Source organism: Ascaphus truei, chromosome 7 (genome assembly GCF_040206685.1).
Source record: "Ascaphus truei isolate aAscTru1 chromosome 7, aAscTru1.hap1, whole genome shotgun sequence".
In the NCBI taxonomy this organism is placed as follows: Eukaryota; Metazoa; Chordata; class Amphibia; order Anura; family Ascaphidae; genus Ascaphus; species Ascaphus truei.
The window spans coordinates 84,194,104-84,216,305 of record NC_134489.1 but is presented as its reverse complement, the minus strand read 5'-3'; the positions used below and the strand labels follow the sequence as shown (position 1 = coordinate 84,216,305).

The 22,202-nt window shown below is 42.8% G+C and overlaps 2 protein-coding genes across 2 annotated transcripts in view; both read right to left on the bottom strand.

Annotated features, from left to right (window-relative positions):
- Window positions 1–693: 693 nt before the first annotated feature.
- On the bottom strand, window positions 694–11,577 carry CD302 (CD302 molecule). The gene is made up of 6 exons (XM_075609277.1): window positions 11,273–11,577; window positions 9,177–9,284; window positions 3,919–4,041; window positions 2,378–2,548; window positions 1,935–1,958; window positions 694–1,607 (listed from the first exon to the last, which is right to left on the bottom strand). The coding sequence occupies exons 1-6, from the start codon at window positions 11,352–11,354 to the stop codon at window positions 1,408–1,410; spliced, it is 708 nt and encodes a 235-aa protein (XP_075465392.1). The 5' UTR covers window positions 11,355–11,577; the 3' UTR covers window positions 694–1,407.
- A 4,782-nt stretch (window positions 11,578–16,359) lies between these two features.
- The window catches only part of LY75 (lymphocyte antigen 75), a 46,409-nt gene continuing 40,566 nt past the window's right edge, over window positions 16,360–22,202 (bottom strand). The window contains 5 exon segments of the mRNA XM_075609270.1: window positions 16,360–18,775; window positions 19,186–19,353; window positions 19,777–19,899; window positions 21,060–21,218; window positions 21,642–21,816. Coding sequence (XP_075465385.1) covers window positions 18,609–18,775; window positions 19,186–19,353; window positions 19,777–19,899; window positions 21,060–21,218; window positions 21,642–21,816 — 792 coding nt within the window. The 3' untranslated portion in view covers window positions 16,360–18,608.

The following is a 22,202-nucleotide window of genomic DNA, read 5'->3' as shown; positions in this document are numbered from 1 at the left end:
AGCTGTTGTCCCTCCAGAGTTATTTGACAAGATAATACCCTTCTGTGAGTCAAATCTATGTATTTGTGTCTTAATGTGCACTGTGTGCCAATGTAAAGGGGGTCAAGATCTGACCGAAATCCCATACACAAAGGGTGTATCCTATCACCAGTACCAATGGTTACTGGGTCTGTCGCATGGTAATATCTGAAGTGAATTATCGTTGGGTATCCACATCCAGTTTCAACCACCTGTTCAGAGGTGTTATTATCGCTTGCACTGTATGATACTATACACTGTTTTTTTTTTTTTCTTTTATATACTACCCGGAGTGAAGAACAGCACCAAGGAGGACAATTTTTCTAAAAGGACTATATATAGATTTGGACGATCTAGTGAGCTCCCGGCTGCAGGACTTAAGAATTAGGTGGTCACTCAACACTTACTGCACCTATACAATTCATTATATTGATGAATTATGTATATGCTTTGTAATACACTGTGTAACATAATTTACACATTATATGCACTATATCACTTAGGTATGGTGCTGAAGATGTGTACTTTTCCATTTTCAATCTGTCATGTTATCATTTTGGCAATCCTTTCCATGCAACATATCTTTAACATCACTATTTGTGCACAAATGTTATATCACCCGACAACTAAAAAAGACTTGACAATTATTTCATTTTATATAAAACACAAAGGGAACACTGCTTTAAGAATTTTTATTTACAGTTTAAACATTCTCCATGTTAGGACTTAACCTTCATACCCTCATTCTTAAATTGACATTATCCCAAAGTTCTTTACAACAGTGTTTCGCTATACATTATAGAATAGATTCAGTACCCTAGGCTGAATGGTAGTTATTTGGGAAGTGAACGCCACTAACTTGTACAAGTTTACATTCTGTGGCCCATCCAAAGAGCAAAAACCTGTGTTTACATTAAACTGTCGCTGGTTTCAAGAACTAATAGAAGGGCTTGAGTTTCTCTGCATGGGTTGGACTATGACCTGGTCTGGTAGGTCTGTCTTAATGGGTTTTTTTTTTCCTCTCCAATATTTTTTGTTTTTAAAGGGTTTTACATATGCACATTTTGATATACATTTTGTCTACAAATGGTACACAGAGACAGCATCATATATCTATACATATAAAGAGTCTTAATGGTTTATATGCAACAAACCCTCTTTAGTGATCATTGCTACTGTAAATATATTGGGCCCTTTAGGAATGTTTAATGCTTGAGACAGTTCCTTCTGGCGTGTGTATTTACACACAATCTGTCTGACGTCTACTGCAACTTGTCATCCCGTCGCAATTGAGTTCATAATTGGGCTGCTGCGGCGCACTCAATTTGATAATTTGCTCAATTTTTAAATACACATTAAAGAGTAAATAATTGTCCTAAATAGTAAATGTTATGCCGAAAACTCCTTTTCTAGTGCCTCCACTAATATGGTTTCATCGCTGTATGGAAGAACTTGGGCTCCCACATGGTGATTTCTTGATGTAAATCCAGAAAAAACTTTTCTCTTGTACAGTAATAAGAGACCTACTGAAACAATTATCACAAGAAGGGCAATAGCGGTGATCAAAGCAATTATTAAGACCCTTTGACCTGCAAGAGAATGTTTACAGAATAGTAAAAACGGAACAGGTTTCAGTTCAATTTACAAGGTAATAACGTAAAAAATAAATCTATTTTACAAAGGTAATTTTTTAAGACGGAGTTACTTTATGATGATGTCCAACTTGTGCAATTTTCTGTTTTCTGGCTAAAGACTACAATAGCTATGTGTTATATTCAATTAATCAGTTCTCTAGTCTAACTCATCGTTTCTGTATGGGAATAAATTAAACTTTGTACATGCAACAAGAAATTATACATATAAAATAAATGTTAATAACTTAACTCTTAAACCAAATCAAAAGTTGTGACACTTACCTGCTTGTTTTCTTTTTCGAGAATCTGAAATAATAAAACATGAAAATGTATGTAAATTGTACTTTAGCTTTCCCTGCTTTTTATATGGCCAAGCTAAATGTGCATTTGATATAACAGAGACCTCCAATGTAACTGGTCCCTCTAATAAATTGTTTTATAGGATGGCTACTTCTGTTCAACCATACACATAGAAACATCTAACACGTTACAATTACTGAAATGTAACAAGACCATGCCACTTTCACATTGTTTCTTATAGGTTTTCCACCAGCAAAGCAGTAGCCAATATACAAAACATTTAAGACCTGGGAATACAGCTGAATTCCATTCACTTCAGCCTGAATTGTCCAAAATATAATTAACAATGCCCGCCACATTTTCATTCATGTCTTAAATGTATGCTTAAAAGTCCCAACTAATAACAGTAGGATGTTTGTACTTACTAGTTTTACACACTGTTCCCATTTCGATAAATTTCTCACAGCTGATTTGTTCCCATTGCCCTGTCAATGTATCCATCGCAGCACAGGTGTTTAGATCTTCATTACTCGGAGTCTCTTCTCTCCAGTTTGTAAATGTTACTTCTGAATTGTCGTACCATTTAAGAGAGTCATCTGTGACAACGAGAGAAATAATGATCACAGAATTCTTTAAAAGGTGCCATCTCAAAGTCTTTGTTCAATCGTGTTTCTTTTTTTCTAAAGTGACATTTAACCATCGTTCTTGTAATTTAGCACCAAACATCTGCTTGCACGTTTTACATTTGCTGTGCCCTCCATACAAATATATATACTTTTTGTTTTTGAACATTAAGTAATTTTATATATAAATAAAACCGGGCTTCAGAAAGGAAGTTCAAATATTTATGGCGGTATTTGGTGGCCCCCTGCAACTGAGGCGGCGTTGGACTGTGGAAGCGTTGTTAATACAGCAGTTTGCAGCAGTTTGCAGTAGTAAGATTGGCGTTTATAGTTTAAGTGTGGGCTCAATCTATAAAGGAAAAGTGAGTCATTCAAGTTGTGTCTTGTGGTTATCATCTCTAATTAAATGATATTCCAATGAAGAACCGATTTTTAACATCACTACTTTAAAAACAGTTGTATGTGCTGAGCACGCGCATTGTAAGTGAAACCTCTTTGTGTTTTGTGACAGCAATTGGATTTGAGATGGTGATGTTCAATGATTGAGATTTGAGCATAATTTATTTTTGTGTTGAAATGTCCTATCACTTTGAATACAAGACATAATTGATAACTAAAGTAAGATACATATATTTTGGATTGTAAAGTATCTAAATTCAGTCACTCTCAAAGGTTTTTAACTCATTGTAAATCATTAAAATCAAAACAATTTCAGTGACAACCCAAAGAAGTTTTAGAACACTTTTTTTTATATATATAATCATTGCAGTTACTATATTATATAAATGTATATACATATACATTTCATGTTCTATATGTTTACACACTGCATGTTTTTGCACGTCTTTATTTATTTTTTTAAATTATAAATGTTACCTTTTGTAAATTGTCTGCTTTTTGCACTGCTATATTTGTACTAACTTAGAATTTCTCTAGTAACGTGTGTGCGCGTGCGTGCTTCAGAAGGACATTTTCAGCGCATACACAGAAGACAGCGGCCGTTTGGGGCATGCGCAGCGGAAGGCCGCCATTTGGGATATGCGCAGAAGATGGCGGCTGTTCAGCACATGTGCATGCGGAGGTGAAGGGTGGTATTGCGCATGTGTGGTGCGGCCTGCAACCTCCTGCGCATGCGCTGCCTACAACCTCTGTCCGGTCTGGAACTATGGAGTTCTGCATGCGCAGGTGCGCGCCCATCTGTAGCGTGACGTCACTTCCGTCACGCTTTTTCTTTACAACACAAGTAATTTTTCCTATCAAAACTAGGTGCCAGCAAAGGGGGCTCATATTATTGGTCAAAGAGGACACTAGCTCATATGTATTGTACATAGATATCAACTTACCATCACTATCATAAAACAAGCCCAGCAAAATCTCTTTAGGGCCTTTCCATTCTGTTTGAAATATTTTTAATAGGAATGCATTTTCCTCTTCAGTATTGATACTTATAATGTCGGCACCAGAGACTGAAAAACACATTTAATATGTTGAGACAAGGTTACATTTGGTGCCACTTCATTCTGCTAGCAACACGGCAATCTTTTTTTTTTGTACATTACAGCTTATTGCATAAACAGAATTCAAAGCACGAAACCGTAATGACACAAAAATAAATGTTTTAATTAGGAATAATGCCATCCATAGGTTTTAGGTGAATGAAAACAGAGAAAATAATGAGTTCCCAATGCCCCATAAAAGTAAAAATGAATCCCTTATACTGTACCTGTTATACCAATACAAATGCATTCAATTGTGCATTCACACTGCACATAGGTCCGTCATTTGGCCCAGTTTCTAAAAATGTCATACACAATTAGGTTATAGTGGGTACAAAATGTGACAAAAAAAAACCTTCCACCATACAAAGTGTTGGAAGGTGGTTGATAAATCAAAAGTGTATCTGTATGTCTTGCAATCCACAGATCTTAAATTCTGCTTCTTTCATTAAATGTCATGTCATAGAGGTTAAGATCCAGATGAGGATTTTGGTATGTGTCAAATCCTCAGCGGGGGAGTAAGACCCTCGGGGCACCTAAGCACCAAGATATTGGGGGCTGTTTCTCGTAGTTTGTTTAACAAATGTGTTTTATTTATTTATTTATTTTTTAAAGCCAGAAAATGTTCTAGTAAATCTACATAAAGTGTTCAAAAGAAATACATTTTCTTTAGATTTACTAGTGCAAACTCTTCAGGTGCTTCACCTTTTCTCACCTACACTGCTCCCATCTCCCTAACATCCTCCTCATCCATCCATCCATCCATCCATCCATCCATCCATCCATCCATCCATCACTCATCCCAGCATTAGTTATTCCCTCCATTTAAAATCACATGTAATTTATAATGTTCAATACATAAAATATGTTTTATGTATTTTTAACATTATAAATTAAATGTGATTTTAAATGGAGGGAATAACTAAGGGCGAGTGCTGGGATGAGGGGTGGATGAATGTAGTGAAGGTGAGAAAAGGTGAAGCGCAGACATGGAAAGAGTTTGTGAATGAAGGGATTAACCCTTTTGTTACAGGAGGGATTTGCATAAAATCTCTGCATTGCCCGGCTGCCTCTTTGGTAGTGAAAGGGTTAATAAAAGGATGTTGGCGAAAGGGGTTAAGATAAGGGGCAGATGAGTCAAGGAGAAAGGTGAAGAGCGTGCGTCCTCATCAACGTGTGCCTCCTCTTCAGCGTGTGTCCGCGCGTGCCTCCTCTTCAGCGTGTGTCTGCGCGTGCCTCCTCTTCAGCGCGTGTCCCCGCGCGCATCTTCAGCGCGTGTCCCCGCGCGCCTCTTCAGCGCGTGCCCGTGCGCGCCTCTTCAGCGTGTGTCTGCATGCGCCTCCTCTTCAGCGCGTGCCCTCTTTAGTGTGTGTGGCCGACAGGCAGGATGGGGGTTAAGTCCCAGGGAGGGTGAGTGAAGGAGGGGTTGTTACTGGGCATGCTGCATTCACTCACCTCTCTCAGCTGTCTCACAAGATTTTTTTGGGGGGAGCAGGGTGTTGCAGGGGCCCCGCACTCTTCCCCCAGGGCATTTAAATGAAATGCTGGGGTATCGCATGAGGTCCCTGCAACTCTAAACTAACCTTCACTCTGCTGACGTCAGGACTCGTGTCCATGGCAACGCGGCATCAAATGACATCACATGAAAATTACGCCGCGTGAAGTAAGGGGGGGGGGGGAGGGTCACGCACCACTGGAGCAGAACAGGCAAAGGGAGCGCAACAAAAAAAGCTTTGCGCCCCTGACAGAGCTCTCAGCAGACGGTGTATATTCTCTGTACCCTGTGCTGCTTGGGAGCCCACCAGGGGTCGCTGGTCCATAGGACTGCACTGTCTGCAGTCAGAGCCCCTGTTTTTTTGTGTTTTTTTTTCCCCGTTCATGAGCCGCACATGAAGCACTGAACACAGATGGCCCTTGAGTCACAGGTTGGCCACCCGACCTTGTGCATAGAATCCATTGATAAGTAAAGTTGAATATTACTATACGTTAGACCAGGGGCACGCAAACTTTATTTTTTTGCTGCGCCCCCTATGCCTGTTCTGCTCCGGTGGTGCCCCACCCTTACTGCACGCGGCGTAATTTTCACGTGACCCGTGACATAATTTGCCGCGTATGACAACACATGACCACGTGGCGTCATTTGATGCCGCATTGCCATGGACACGAGTCCTGACGCCGGCAGAGTGAAGGTAAGTTTAGAGTTGCAGGGGCCTCACGCGATCCCCCGGCATTTTATTTAAATGCCTCGGGAAGAGTGCGGGGCCCAGGCAGCACCCCGCCCCCATCCCTCCCCAAAACAAAATCTTGCGTCCCCCGACCCACTATGCGCACCCCTGTGTTAGACTTTGCATTTAAATAAGACTTACAAAGTTTGAAATATCGTGCATTTAATTATGTTTTGTAAGGGAATGACCACTTTTTTATTTGGAAGATCCAAGCAGCAGGGACGGGACCTCTGCAGTGATGCCCCATCTTGAATACATCAGGAGTTGTCAACTTCAACTGACTGGAAAGGACTGGAAACAGGGCATGAACCCCACATTCCCAATGTAGTGTTTTATATGTAATGTAATGATTGTAGTGTATTTACAACCAACCATAATGCACCACTAAACTGTAATAACATCTAATCGTTACCATTCAACCTTCTAACCCAGTATTTCCCAACTCTAGTCCTCAGGGAACCCCAACAGGTCAGGTCTTAAGGATATCCCTGCTCCAGCACAGGTGGCTTAGTCAAAATGATTGAGCCACTGATTGACCCACCTGTGCTGGAGCAAGGATATCCTTAAGACCTGACCTGTTGGGGTTCCCTGAGGACTGGAGTTGGGAAACACTGTTCTAACCTATAATTTAGAAAAAATAGAGCACAGCTCTGTATCCGTGCTCAGAAATGGGCATATATCATGTATCTTATCCAAATGTAACATTAAATCCACGTTGACAACAAGTATTTTGCAAATAAGGCTACGCTTATAGCGACGGTCGCTGGAAAATCAAATAGAGATGACTTCCAGCGATCGCGACCAATCCGTCACGTCGCGCATACTAAAAGCGCAAGCGCCGGCGGCAATGCATTTGTTTTGCCGCGATGTTGCTGGCGCCGGCACGATAAGCGCAGCCTAAGGCTTGCTTGCAGATCTAGTCACATAAGGTCTCGCTCAGACAGGCTGCTACGTCCGCACCTCCGCTGCGCGCTCCTGCAGGCCAGCGATCTGTGCTCAAACTGCAGGAGTTGGGTCGTGGCGTTTGGGGGCGTAACGAACACGTCACAGAGCTGGTTCGCCTTTATTGGCTGAACCAGCTCACGTGACGCGACTGTAGCCCCAAATTTCAATTTGGGTTGTGGGGCAAAATTATGCAGCGTCAACGCTGCACTTTGCCATCGGTGGAGTTTTCACCGAATCCTAAATTGTGACGGACGTGCGTGCACGTCGCAGTGTGGCCTAATACTCCAATTAAGAGGAGCAAAAGAGTGGAAGGCAAACAGATGGGCTGACCTAGCTATCCAGAGGGAATGGACAGCCGGACCCCAGCTTAAAGCTTCATGTATAAAATCACTCCCCTGGAGCTAGATTATGTAGACTGTAAAGTGCTGAAGATAACAGTCAACAAATGAAAGTACTCACACATAGGCCCCGCTCACACAGCACGCTACACGATGTGCGCGCACGCGTTCGTCACAGATTCCAGGCGACTAATGGTAGTGTTCTGTATTGAAACTACCATTGGCTGCAAAGTACGGCGTCGACGCTGCTGCAGTGGCGGGAGTCTTTTCAATCTGTGATCTCCGGCTGCAGCAGTGTGACGTCAATTTCAGCAGCCAATCAATGTTCGTTTACATTGATTAGAACAGCCCTAAAGGTTTTACATAGTGCGGCCGCGTGCGGCATTTATAGATGGCTGTGGTTAGTCAGCCCTTCTATACAAGGGCCACGCGCGCACGGGAGGGAGCCGACAGACAGCGGGGAAGAAGGGGGAAATCATCTTTTCGTGTGTGTGTGTGTGTGTACACATATATATACACAGTGCTTGACAAATCTATTAAAATACAGGCCCGTGGCGACTGGATTTGACCCCGTGGCGACCTCCTCATGGCCGACACCAAGCAGGGCAGGATTGGGAGTGGGACTAGGTGGCGAGTAGATTTTTTGGTTCGGCGAGTAGATTTTTGGTTGATTTGTCAACCACTGTATGTATGTGTGTGTATATATATATATATATATATATATATATATATATATATATATATATATATATATATATATATATATATATATATATATATATAGTGTGTTTGTGTGTCTGCACAAATTTTATAAATATTTTATTTTTTACCAGTGTTTTTTTTAATAACTAATAAATCACAGACACAGACGCGCACAGCCGCACACACTAAATAACAGCCCTTAGATTGATTGGCTGCTGAAATTGACCAGACTCAGCAGTTCTGGGCAGTGAAATCAGAGGGTATGGTCCTTCTGTGGAGGTTGGGGGGGACCCCCTTTTCAGTGACCCCGTGTGTGTGGGGGGGATCCCTGCGTTGTTCTTGTTTAGGGTGATCTTCCCCCTCTCTGTGAAGTGCGTTTCGGGGCAGACTTGCTCCCACACATGCTCACTCGCGCTCACACTTCCTGGATGTCGCCTTGTGTCATTCCGTCTGCTGAGGATGATCACACATCGCCCAGCAGAGAGGCGCGCACGCAGCGTCGCAAAGCCCCCTCTGTGAACGCGGCCTTAGCAGTGTAATCCTGTAGTCTGCGTGCTATTGCACCATAGATTCTGGAAAGCTGTGTCCTGGAGAGGACAGGTAGGCAGTGCGCAGCTTGTGGAAGTGAAGCAAAAGAACACAATGGTGGCTGGATCATGATATTCGTAAATATAATTTCTTTTATTGGATCTTGCAAACAACATTTCACATAGCGCTGCGAGAGGTACTCTGAACAGTTGTTTGCAAGATCCAATAAAATAAATTATTTTAACTAATATCGTGATCTAACCTATAATTTACACATAGGACACGATACACACATATGGTTGTGTATTTTCCCATTTACAAATATTAATAAAATATATCTAAATATTAGTTGTTGGAACATGGATACCTTTGCAAAGGTCTCGAGCAAGATCAATATTGAGTGAGTTCTTCAGTTGTGCATGAAGAAAAGTGTAACATCTGTTGTTAAACGGAATCCACACTGGAGATGGGCATTCTGTGCAGAAGAGGAAAAACACAGTACAACTTCAAAATTATTAGCAATCACCTATTCAGTGTAGTATTGTTATAATCTTGCCTAGAATTCAACACGCGCTGGTCTAGGTCAAGACCATCTCAAATTAACAGCTTCACAGCCAACGTTGACCTCATTCCCTTCTGAAATTGAAGGGGTTAAAGAGACTTTAGAATGCGCTTCCCTTTATGAAGGTTTCAGTCATCAGTTCAACTGCGACATCCGCTGTGTTTAAATGCTGATATCCATATTAATTATTATTTCATGTATAGCCCTCATTTTTGTCTTTTTCATTCTGATTATTGTGAAATGCTCCAGTAATCTTCTATAATAGACAAACTGAAATGTAAAAGTTATACGAGTTGCATTTGGCCAGGCACCAAAATGTTACATTTTTTGTACATGTTGACTTTAAGGTTTTATATTCTGCTCTGAATTTTTTTTTTTGGGTGGAGGGGGAGGGTCGGATGATTTGTATAAACTAAAAACCCTATTTTAATTAGGAGCATCACTCTACGGTGATTGAATGGATGAGCCTTGCTTGATAAATATCAAGGTGAGTGGCTTCTGAAAAGAAAGCATTTTTATCTTAGAATGCGTCCCCGCTAGCGCTGAGCGGGCGGCGCTTGCCGAGTTCCCTTTGTGCATAGTGGCCACGCCTCTGTCGCAAGGTTTGGACTCAATTTGATTGAGTTGTCAAAAACCTTGCAGCACGGCGCGGCTGCACCTTCAGCGTGACGGTGTCTACTGGGCCCAGCCCCATTGAGGGGCGGTGCTTACACGCACAGCGCACGCCGCGCCGTGCGCACAGGCAGTTACTGGGGCCGCAGCCTTAGGCTAAGGCCCCGCTCCCAGAGTCAGCGCACCCGCACTGCAGACAGGCGGTGCGCTGACATACACAGACCGCGATATGCGGTCTGTAGGGAGCGGGAGGTGGGCGGGAGTGGGAGGCTTGACAGGGAGGGGGGGCGTGGCTTGAGCGGAGGGACCCGCTACTCTCCCCCCCCTCCCTCCACGGACTCGGGCTGGAGCTGCTGAGGGTAAGTTTAAACACACACACACGCAGGCACTCATACATACATACATACATACATACACACACACACAGGCAGGCAGGCAGGCAGGCACTCACGCACACACACAGGCAGGCACTCACGCACTCATACACACACACACACACACACACACACACACACACACACACACACACACACACACACACACACACACACACACACACACACACAGAGGCAGGCACACACATACACACACAGACAGGCACGCACGCACACAGACACACACACACACAGACAGGCACTCACCTGCTTTCACTCCACACTCCTCCCCGCTCCCCGAAGCCTCCCCTCCCCATTGGCTCACAGCCACACCACGTGACGCGTCAACGCTAGGAAACACCATTCTCTTGTGTCTCCTAGCGGCTGACGCGCCACAGCGTGTAGTCAGCTGTGCCGCCAGGGGGGACCGGGACCGGCTCGCGAGGATTCCCCTGCTGGTGGGAAACTCGCGACATGGCCGCCCGCGCCAACGAGCGCAGCGGGACCGAGGCCTAAGACTGCGTTCTACAGCGCACGTTGTGCGTACAAGCACTGCCCTCAATGGGCGCGCGGAAGGTGCAGTCGCGCTGTGCTACCAGATTTGCAAAAGACCTCCCCGTGCGCAACCCTGCTTTTGAGAATTATCTCACAGTATACTACTGCAGCTAGGGATTCTGGGAAATTACCTGCAAATGAGGACAGTGTCACCTTTAAATCTGTACAAATGGTCTTTCTATTTTCATCTTAATCACACACACTTTAGCGCCGAGACTTGTGCGCGCGGGCGGTAATAACTCCCAAGTGCACGGAGCGCTCCCCTTCCAGCCTGTGCGCGCAGACGGTATGAACTCCCAGATGCACAGCTCGCGCACGGTATGAACTCCCAGGTGCAGAGCGCGCGCGGACCGCGCTTACCATCTACTTGGAGTTGGAGCCCTCCCTGGCCGGCGACAATATCTGCTGCGCCACACAACAAGAGCAGGAGGGCGGCCTTCATAGGGGCAGCTCACCGCCGAGCTCTGCTCGGTCTGTTCTCTGGGGTTAATTTCAGTCTGCAGAGACCCCGTGGTGGGAGACCTCCCCTGGCAGGGAGAAAGGCCTGCGGGTGGTTCCCCTACAGATGGGGCTGGTAAAAATAAAAAGGGGGAGCTGTGTGTTCCCTTGCAGCCCTGTCCCGCCTGCTCATGCTGCATTCCTGGCTTCCAACTACAGTTGCACAAGACTCACACAAACAACCGCCCACCCCCCCAGCCGGTTATCTTTGTGCGTTGATCTCAACGTTAGGGGGTGGATCAATATTGTTACTTGTTAATTTATACACTCAAAAGTTTAGCAACCTTCCCCCCTCCCCCTCTCCACCACATTGCATTGCAAGCCCCCTTTAATGCAAAAATGTTAAGAGAGAGAGAGAGAGAGAGTGTGTGTGTGTGTCCATAGTTACAAGAGCACAATTTCATAAAACAACACCTAAAACACAATTTCAGTGCTAAACGCAAAGTTTGACTTAAAACCGTGTTTTAGCTATTTGCACTTCTATATTTATAGTAACTGAATTCCATGTTTGTGTGTGTCTATTATTCTGAAGATCCTGCCCCCCCTCTCTCCTGACTCCCCCTCCTCCCCCCCCATCCCCCGAGCAGCCCACCCCCAGTGGAGACATTGGGAGGGGGGTGTCTGAGCCCCCCGCACGGAGCAGCCACAACTATCTCCCCCGGCTGAGGCCTTCTGCTGGAGCCAGCCCCACGGCGGAGGTACAGGGACACGAGGGCGTTCGGTGGCGGCTCACAGGGGGGGAGGGGGATGGATGGGTGTTCGGCGGCTCACGGGGGGGGGGGGGGGGGGGTTTGGGGTGCTCGCCGGCTCACGGGGGTTGCCCGGCGACTCACTGTGTGCCTGGCGGCTCACGGGGGGTGCTCGGCGGCTATGGGGGTGGTGGGAAGGGTGTGTTTGGTGGCTCATATGGGGGGGGGGGGGGGTTGCCAGGCGGCTCACAGGGGGTCGCGGGAGGTGGTGTTCGGCAGCTATGGGGGGGGCGGGAAGGGTGTGGTTCACGGGGGGGAGAGGGGGTTGCTCGGCGGCTCACTGTATGCTCGGTGGAATTTTGCTGATGTGGTAGGTGCCGCTTCAATAATGTTTAAATAAAGTATAAAATGTTTAATATGAAGAAAAAGAAAACATAGATTTTGAAGTGTTACGAAGTGTAAAAGATTTCAGCGGTATGGGTTATAATTCAATACTAATTTAGGTAGGTAAATAGAAACATTCTGCTTTCATTTATATTAAAATAATAATAATTACCAATTTCCAAATTTTTCCTGTCCTGTAAAATACTGGTATCAGTGATTAAGTCACTAGCAGAGACACACACAACACTGCGTCCCGCTGACCGCGCTCATGATTGAGAGTGGTGACGCCACCAACTCTCCAAGCATAAGCATTTGGCTGTCCAGCAACTTTTTCGGTAAGCATGAGCTGGGGGTGTGTGGCCTAACAGTGACTGGTGCTGATTGGCGCACCTCAAACTCAATTTAATCTGTCTCGGCACGCGCCATGAGCGTACGTGCACACTCACGCCACGTGAACATGGCCGGACAGATTTACATTTACATTGTGCTGACCGAGCGGAGCGCCAAGCACGGTCAGCGGCGGCATGGACGCAGCCAAAGGGCTGCGGAGGGAGGCGGATCTTTTACGGGAAGCTGCGACTCCCTCTCCTCTCCTTATAACCTCTATGCTAGAGGTGTGGGAGTCAGTGGCGCATAGCGAAGGGTGGACATTCCCAGGATTCACAACATCCGGGAAAGAACAAACTTCACAAAAGAACTTTCAAGTACATTTATTTTATTCATTAAACTGTGAGCGTGGCACTATCGCACAGAAAACGCCCAGTGACTTTTTTTGTGTGTGTCTGTCTCTCACCCAGTCTTTGCTCTTCAGCCTCTGCAGCTCCTGGCAGATTTCCATATGGAGGTGTTGCCTATTGCCCTGGAGGCAGATTTAGCTGCGCCTTTCACCGGATTACTGTGGGTTTCCTTTTCTTGCTGGAGTCGGCGTCTGGCACAGACACCAACTTCAGACCTGCCGGCTGTCTCAGATTTCCAGCGTCCCATGGAGTCTAACAGATAAAATTCTGAGGCTTTTCCATTAAAATGCATGCTTGTATCCAGAAACCCGGTGTGCAGTCTCTCTACGGGAGGCATGGCCTAATGAATGGGAGGCGTGGCCTATTGGACGGGAGGTGTGGCCTATTTGCTCGGTAGGCGTGTCCTAATCCTCAGGAGGCCTATTTTCATTTTGTTTTGTTTTTTTAATATGTTTTGTTGTGGCCTAATGCCTGGGAGGTGTGGCCAGAGGCATGGCCTATTTGGACAGAGGCGTGGCCAATTGGTTGGGAGTTGTGGCCTATTTGGACAGAGGCGTGGCCTAATCCTCAGGAGGCATGGCGTTTCATTATTTTGTTTTTTTAATATAAATGTTTTGTTGTGGCTTAATGGAGGTATTTAAAACCAGAGACAGAACATGAAATACAGACAGAGCTCAGTGCACATCCAGTGAAACTTATACACTGTACAGTGCCTAAATATATATATGTATAGATATCTATTAAATAAAATGGTCTTTTTGTTTAACATTTTGGCCAAAGTGTTGTAAGCCCTTGAGCCACTACACGGCAGACCACATCTCAAGGGTACCAAACACCAATACAAATTCTTAATAACCTGTGCACTACCAGGAAGAATTATTTATAATAAATCTGTCAAAATTAGTTGCATAGTTCTAAGTCTGCCATGCTCAGTAGCACTCCTCTGTGACACTTATATGCTTATATATATGTTGTGGTTATTTTGGGGGTTCAATATGAGCTTGTAGGTGTCCTGTATGTTTTACTAATGGAGGTGTGACCTATTTTGACAGAGGCTTGGCCTATTTGCTCGGAGGCATAGTCTAATGTCCATGAGCCGTGGCCTATCTGCCTAATTTTTTATATAAATGTTTTGTTGTAGCCCATTTGCTAATTAAAAAAAAAAAAAGACCTGTTTCCATGACATTTGCACCAGGAAATACAACCCCACTCCAATGGCAATCAAAAGGATTGACACACACTTTTTTTTTTTTTTTTAAGTCTGAGGGAATGCCTTTATTTTATTTATCCGTCCCATCTCCATAAATAGAGTTCCACGGGGCTAGCGTGTTTGAGAGATTTCTCCTTTTCTGGGCTGGTTCTGACACTAAAGTAAAAATACAAAGGTAGCCGAAAAATAAAGGAGGGTGGTGAAGCACTAGGGATGTTAGCAGGCTCTGTACTTGTGGGTCTGGCCCAGCTGCAGGAGGGTCCATTATGCATAGATAACCAATATTCAAAAATATTTTGTAGGGATAGCGATCACAGAGTTCTTATTTAAACAGTGTCATACTTGCAGATGATACTGGAAGTTATGAGCAATATTACATAAAACAAAAACAAACAAAAAAAACCCACTTTTTTTCTCCTGGAGCTATAAAAAGGCGTCACTGCAAATTGATGATGGGAGGGTGCAGAGGATAAACCCAGGAGGTGGGTTTACGCTGTTCTGAATGAAGAGTATTTTTAGGATACAAACGATGCATTTGGGAATATGAATTTAAAATTCAACGAGGTGTGCTCTGTCGGACACATCTTTCATGCTCCAACGACCTCTTTAGAAGGAATCATATATATGAGAAAGTCTGCATATACTGTAGGTGTAATCTTTTTCTGTAACCCAAGCACTGTACTACATTTGTATATTAAATGCAGTTTTGGAGCTCTAAATGAATTTTGCTACAATAGGTTTTTGTAGACGTAATGCATATTTTGCTCAGAAAGCAGGGACAAAGGACCCTAGCAATTAGATCTTTTTTGTATCCTTGGCAGCAAAGTGATATTTGTGATGAATAGAGGGGAGATGTTACGTGAACATCACAGGGAGATCACAGGGAGATAAATGTCAGCTGGATTATGTGTGTTACCCATGTCACGTTCTCAAAGGTGTGGCGTTCCTGATAAACTATATCAGTGGTTTTCTACCAGGGTTCTGCAGCGGCCAGTGTGGGAGAGCCGGGACAACTCTCCCAGCTGCCCCAGGCCCGGCGGCTCACTAGCTCTGCCTGATCACTAGCTCTGCCTGATCACTGTTATCCTTCCTTTACCTGCTCCTGCCAGAAGTCGCATCAACTTCCTCTCCCTCCTGTCAGCCGGTAGGATCAGGAAAGAGTGCACGCTGGCAGCTCTCTTAAAATGACAAAGGTCAGTGTGTAAAATAGAAGAGAGGGAGAGTGTGGGGGAGGAAGAGTGCAAGGGAGAGAGTGAGTGCAAGGGAGAGAATGTAAGGGGGAGAATGCGTATGTAGAAGAGAGGGGGGAGTGTAAGGGGCTTAAGGGCGAGGGGGGGCTTAAGACAGGGGGAGAGGGTTGGGGTTCCCCAAAATTTCACCATCGAATTCTGGGATTCCTTAACCAAAAAAAAAAAAAATGTTGAAAACCACTGAACTACATCATTGTAATGAGTCAACAGATATATTTTGCAATCTGGGGTATGAACAGTTTAAAGGAAGTTTTTTTTTTATGCACCATTTTCTGCTTGATACACTAGCAAATAGCAAACACAAGAAGTTAGTAATAAAATGTTTACATTTTCCAGTAGTTTAGGCCAGCGGTGAGCAAACCGGGGGGCGCGGGCCGACAGACGCTGTGTGCGGCTGAACAAGCTCAAGCTCTGTGCTGTTGCTTCTCTGTGCTCTACTTGTTGCGGGGGCAGGGCCTTCACTGCACACAGACAACCCCTCCTCCTCCTGTCTGTTTACCTGCCCCAGTTTGCAGCAGAACACGGGGGACCGGAGCATGCTTAGTACTAGGGAGCTGTTGAAATTATACACATAATGATGCACATAGTTAAACACCAAAATTACAGATGCCACACAACTATTGCAAAGGGTATAGACATCAAGGGTCACAAGATAAAAAAAAAAAAACTTGCGTGGCAATTTTGGTAATAAAAAAAATGGTTTAATGAGTTTAACAGAGGCCAATGTTTAGTGAATGTTTAAGATATTTAACCATACAATATTAGAATATATCACAGTGTAGAAAGAAAATCAGTTCATAATGTTTTCTCTATTATTCTGATTATCATAATAAAATGACTCTCCACAAGGGGATTTTGGATAACCTCAAGAAATAAATCCATGGAAGGTCTATTAAAAATAAAAAACTTTCGGCTGTAACCTCGAAACTTAACATGCATGAAGTATCCTGGGACTGATTTCACTTGAATCAGTTTTTTTATTCTGTTAGGGCACAGGCTGGTTTTTAAACTCACAACCATTTCGGAGCGCTCACAAAAGGGCTGAAAAGCTGTGTCAAGAATCATTGCTCTAAAAGGAGTTACACATAGTGCAAAACGGACATACACCAAGACCCATACATTCAATATTTAACAGTAATTAACAGCCAAGAATTTAAATAACCCTTTTACAAGTATAACATTTAATCCTACTATCCCTGAGGCATGTAAAAGCAGCAGTCCCATTTGCTCAGGCAAAATACATATACACACACAAATGAAAAAAATATCTTCAGCGTTTAACCAAATCAAACGGTGATTATCCAGTCGTTACATCAACTTTATTAATAAATGTATATTTACTTTACAATAAAGCTACATTGCTAGAGTTGATGCAATCGTCTTTAAAGTGGCTATACTGTACCTCTTTGCTGGTTTCAGCTCCAGGGACCCGCTGCATGCAGAGGTCCTTGGAAGGGGCCCTGGTCTGGCTGGGCACATAAAAGGTCTACTTAAAGCCCCTTAACCTCCTTGCTAGCAAAAGCAGCATAAAACACATGACATTTCTGTTCATATTTAAGTTCTTTTATCAGGAATCTTTCACATTTTACATCCTTAGATGTAGTTGACACAGGCATCAACGCATAGCCGGCTGTGTACTACGAGGACACCCCCGCCCCGTTTGTTCACCTAACCCTCACCAGCGACGATACAGCGAACCAGGAAAGGGTATCCTATAGGATTGGTAAAGTGGTTACCTGACTAGATTACCCATGTTTCCCAACTCCAGTCCCCAGGGAACCCCAACAGGTCTTAAGGATATCCCTGCTCCAGCACAGGTAGGTCAATCTGTGGCTCAGTCATTTTGACTGAGTCACCTGTGCTGGAGCAGAGATATCCTTAAGACCTGACCTGTTGGGGTTTCCTGTGGACTGGAGTTGGGAAACACTACTCTAGTAGCATCCACACTCCCTGCTATTCCTTATCTGACTTATCGTTCCCAGCCAATTTAAAGTACTATTCTGACATTTTCAGCTGTGGATTTTTCCCACTGCACAACATCAGAGCACATTTTTAGTTGTTTTTAAAATAAAGTTGGTTTCTTAGTCTTATTTAAAACCTTTGTAGTTTATGTATATTTAATAAAAAAAAAGAAGTTATTTTTTACCTTGTTTGGGGTATTGAGTGCAGCTACAAGGGAATTATTTCTCCTTCTGTTCATTTAAATAAAGTTCTTTGCTAGCACCTCCCCATGGGTTCTAAATTGATCACTAATTAGTCCCACACCCTTACTGTACAGCAGGAATTTCAAACCTTTGGGTTTTTCTTTGTTCCTTCGTTTATCACAGCTAAAACAAAGCATCACTTGAGCTAGTGCTTTCAGCTAATATCCCCATTACAAATTGTAAAGCTGGACTGGTGCTCCAAGACAAACCTGGACTGCAATAGTATAGTTTGTACATTCACACAAATGTTAATAATTTCCTATACTACTTAAAATAAACACATTTTTGTTTTCATACAATACCAGTTTAAAATGTAAAAGCAATACTCTCCCCCTGTACACTTTTACCTAATGAGTAAGCTTCCCAGGGATAAGGCACATATAATTATTTGTTAATTAAAATGTATGTAATTAACCACAAACTCTTTTTGGTTCACTACATGCTGTCAACGTAACTTTGTCCAATTTTTTTTTCTCAATTAACTATTATTCTGAACACTTTTGTTTTGCTGGAGCTCCAAAAAAGCACACATTAGAAAGGCTTCTTTTATGGGCTAAAGTAAACATTTCAAGGACCATTGACTAAAAACAACAACTTTACTTTAAAAACCATGCAGTGGCACACCTCTGCTTTAAAAAAAACCCCAAATAAATAATAATCAAAAACAAAAACACTTATTCAACTGTGCAATTAAAAAAAAGCTTGTACAATAATAAAAAAAAGTCTAGCCATTCATAACCATGTTCTCTGTTTCATCCAGTGTACGTTGATAACGAATTGAAGAAAAGAAGTAAGATCTTTGGTTTTTGTAGAGGTAAACAATCAGTCCAGCGATGAGGGTCAGGATAATAAATACAGCAAATCCAATTGCTATTCCAGTTTTATTAGATTCTGTAATGAAAAAAAAAAGACATACAGTACCTTTAGGTGCCAAACCATCCAAAGAACTGCCCACAATACCTGCATACGAGAAATAGTGGAGCTGTGATTAAAGGCAAGAATATGAATTATTTGTAACTGGGTAATTACTTTAAAATCAGAAGAGGTTGGTAATGCCACGGAAATTGGTGAAACCGGTGTTATTCAATGTAATTTCCTTGCGACTTTGTGGCCTACCTACCCTGTGTAAGTGCTGTGTAACTTTTCAGTGCTGTAAGAAAATGTACATAGTGCAAACATAGGTTATGTAGACATGCATACAAATTGGAATGGCATGCAACATGTTAACAAACTTGTAGTTATTGTAACATGCTAGACTGGTTGAAAGAAAAAAAAAAAAAGTTTGCCACCAGATAACTTACTCAGAGGTGCCTTACAGACTGCCCTGCCATGGCCTGGCATGCAAGCAACTTTGTGCCATGTTCCATGTGTGGGCAACAAAACAGCACATGTACCATTAGCATCTTGCTCTATACTGTTCCAGTTGGCATATTTCACAGGTGAACCATCCAGCCACCTTAATTCCTTGTCTGCATAGAAAGAGAGAGTAACATTCAGCAGGACAATAAAGAATCAACGGCTTAAAGCAAAAAAAAAAAAAAATAAGTGAAAATGTTCCGATGTCGGAAAAACGATGTAATGCACTGCTGCTCAATGGGTTGCATTTCCATTTGGCAGGTAATTAGTTAAGATTTTTAAATGGACAAAGACAGAAGACCAGAGTATATTTTAGTCACAAACTAGAGACTGATTGCTAATTCAGTAAAACAATACATATTGTGCCAATTTCACAATACAATTTGGCAAAGTTATAAAAATTTATGCCAGAGCAATTTGTATATTTTGTGCTCGTCATGCATCCATTATAAGGGTACATATAGCCCAGACTTGTTGCATAAAACATAACACATGATTCAGTCTACATTTAAATATCATGTATTGTGTCTACTTACCACTAGATTTGGGAGACAAGCCAAGCCAAACTCTGTTTGTGATGAAAGGATCAGCCTGTAGATATTTGCTGACAAAAGCATTTTCTTCATTACCATTTATGGTCAGTAGTCCAGAGGTGGGATCTAAAGAAGTAAAATGCATTTGGGATAAAGCTGGAAATCTATTTTTTTGGATTGTTTATATAGCATCTCAAAAGTACTTACTTGCATCATATGAAACTGGACATTGACACACACACACACACACACACACACACACACACACACACACACACACACACACACACACACACACACACACACACACACACACACACACACACACACACACACACACACACACACACACACACCTCTCATGTAAGAGACCTCCATGCCCACGTAAAACTCATGAAAGGTGAAATCTCAAAAAGAAACAAACAAAAAGAAAAACAACAGGTATAAAAGCAATCCATCACAAAAAAAAAAAATACATAGTAGTCAGGTAGGAGTTACAATCCCTGGCCACCAGCAGCCATGTATTGCAAAAGTCTGGTTTTATGTCGAACACATTTGTGATTAAGGGCATGCTAAAGTCCCGCCATGTATCCAGACCAGATGTAACAGCCTCCACGGACCGCTGGCGTCCCCATAAGATAGGAAAAGATACACAAGGTGTGTGTCTTTCTGTGAGAGAGGAGCATAGCATGGTGATGTCCAACCTGACTGGGATGTTCGCGATTCACCTGGAAGTCTGATTACCACCGACACAAAAATCTGATGCAGGTTGCAACGTCTTAGGAGCAGACAGACTTGTGTGGAGTGTACCCATCAAGGACAGCATACTCCGCAACAAGATTTTTGCGAGGCTGTTTGTGAGTGTGCCATTTCTTTTTACGTGTGATTTTAACTTTTGTACATTAAATAACGCACAACTTTGTGCTTTTTTACTTTTTTTTTCAGATTAATTTTCACTATGGAGCCTTCGTACAGATAATCTAAAGTGTTGCCAATTCAGGTGCTGCTTCTTTATCATTTGGAATATATTGTGACGATTTTGAAGACTTTGGTACATAAATGTCCTAACAAGTTTGTTTCTGCTAATTAAGCCTCAACATTATTTTTACTGTCATTTAATATTCTAGTTTCACTACATTGGTTTTATTTGCTTCGCATACACACTGTTTTCCACGTATCGCTAGTAGTTTGAGCGCTCGTAGTTTAGAGTTTAATTATAGGTTCACACACATATACAAAGTGTGTGCATATTTATACAGACAGACATACACCTAATTGCAACATACCTAAATTCTGACAGAACTTATTGGCCTCGTCGACCGTGAAAACTGAGAAATTGTAAATACTCATATCAAATCCATAGCAGAAATCCTTTTCCAGGACCCACTGTCCTGTTCCGCGACTATTAGGACATAAAGGCACATTGATGTCCATTTTCCCCCCAGCTGTAAATAAAAAGTCAGATGTTACATATGCTCAGACTTCTCAATTTCTTTATTATTGCTTTACCCCTAAGACAAAGCTTACATTTATAATTACAGTGGGATGTTCATTAAGCGCACTGACCCTCCCCCACTGTCTCCTGCAGAGACCTTCTACACGTTGAAATACAGTAGGTGAAGCGCAGCACTTCTGACATCAAGAAATCTCTTGAGACACTATTACCATATAAAAGATATGAAAAATAATCAATTCTCTTAAAATCGTAAGATTTGACCAATGCCGAGACTGTAAAAAAGCCTATACACCAAGTTTCGCTAACTGAGCAACTTTGCAGTCTTTCCATGAAATGCCAATCTAAGCTTACATTTTCACTTTAAGGCTTAACAAAAGGTTTTGCAAGGAAGCAAAGCCAGGGAACCAATTACCTTTTAAAGATTTGTAGCAAATGGCACCTTCCAAAACCTCTGTACATTGCTTAGATTTCCAGATTCTCTGTGTATCCAAGTAGATGCAGCTTCCAGTAGAATTTGATGGTGCAAATTCCCAGGGCTTGTAATCATACAGACTACCATCAGACCACTCCAAATTAGATTGGTTTACCTATTAAACCAATTAAATAATGTTACACTGCTGTTCTAGAGAATGTTGCATTAGAACAGAAAGGGTGAAAGGAACTGTACACCGAGTAGAGCGTTCGCCACATAACTTATTGTAAACAAAGAGACACACACACACACAATTCTGTAACAGACTTGCAAAAATGAAGCTTTGGAATAAGGAAACGTTTTGTAATCAAATTGGTACATGCATAGTAATCTGAGCATCCAACACTGTGCTGGCACAAGCTGCAGTTAAACTGAACCACTCTACCATTGCATGAATCACCTGTACATGTTCTTAAAATCCATGAACTCATTGTTACGCAATTGTTAACCTGTCAGAGTCACACTTTCAATGTTGAATACACTGTCGATACAAAAATTGTC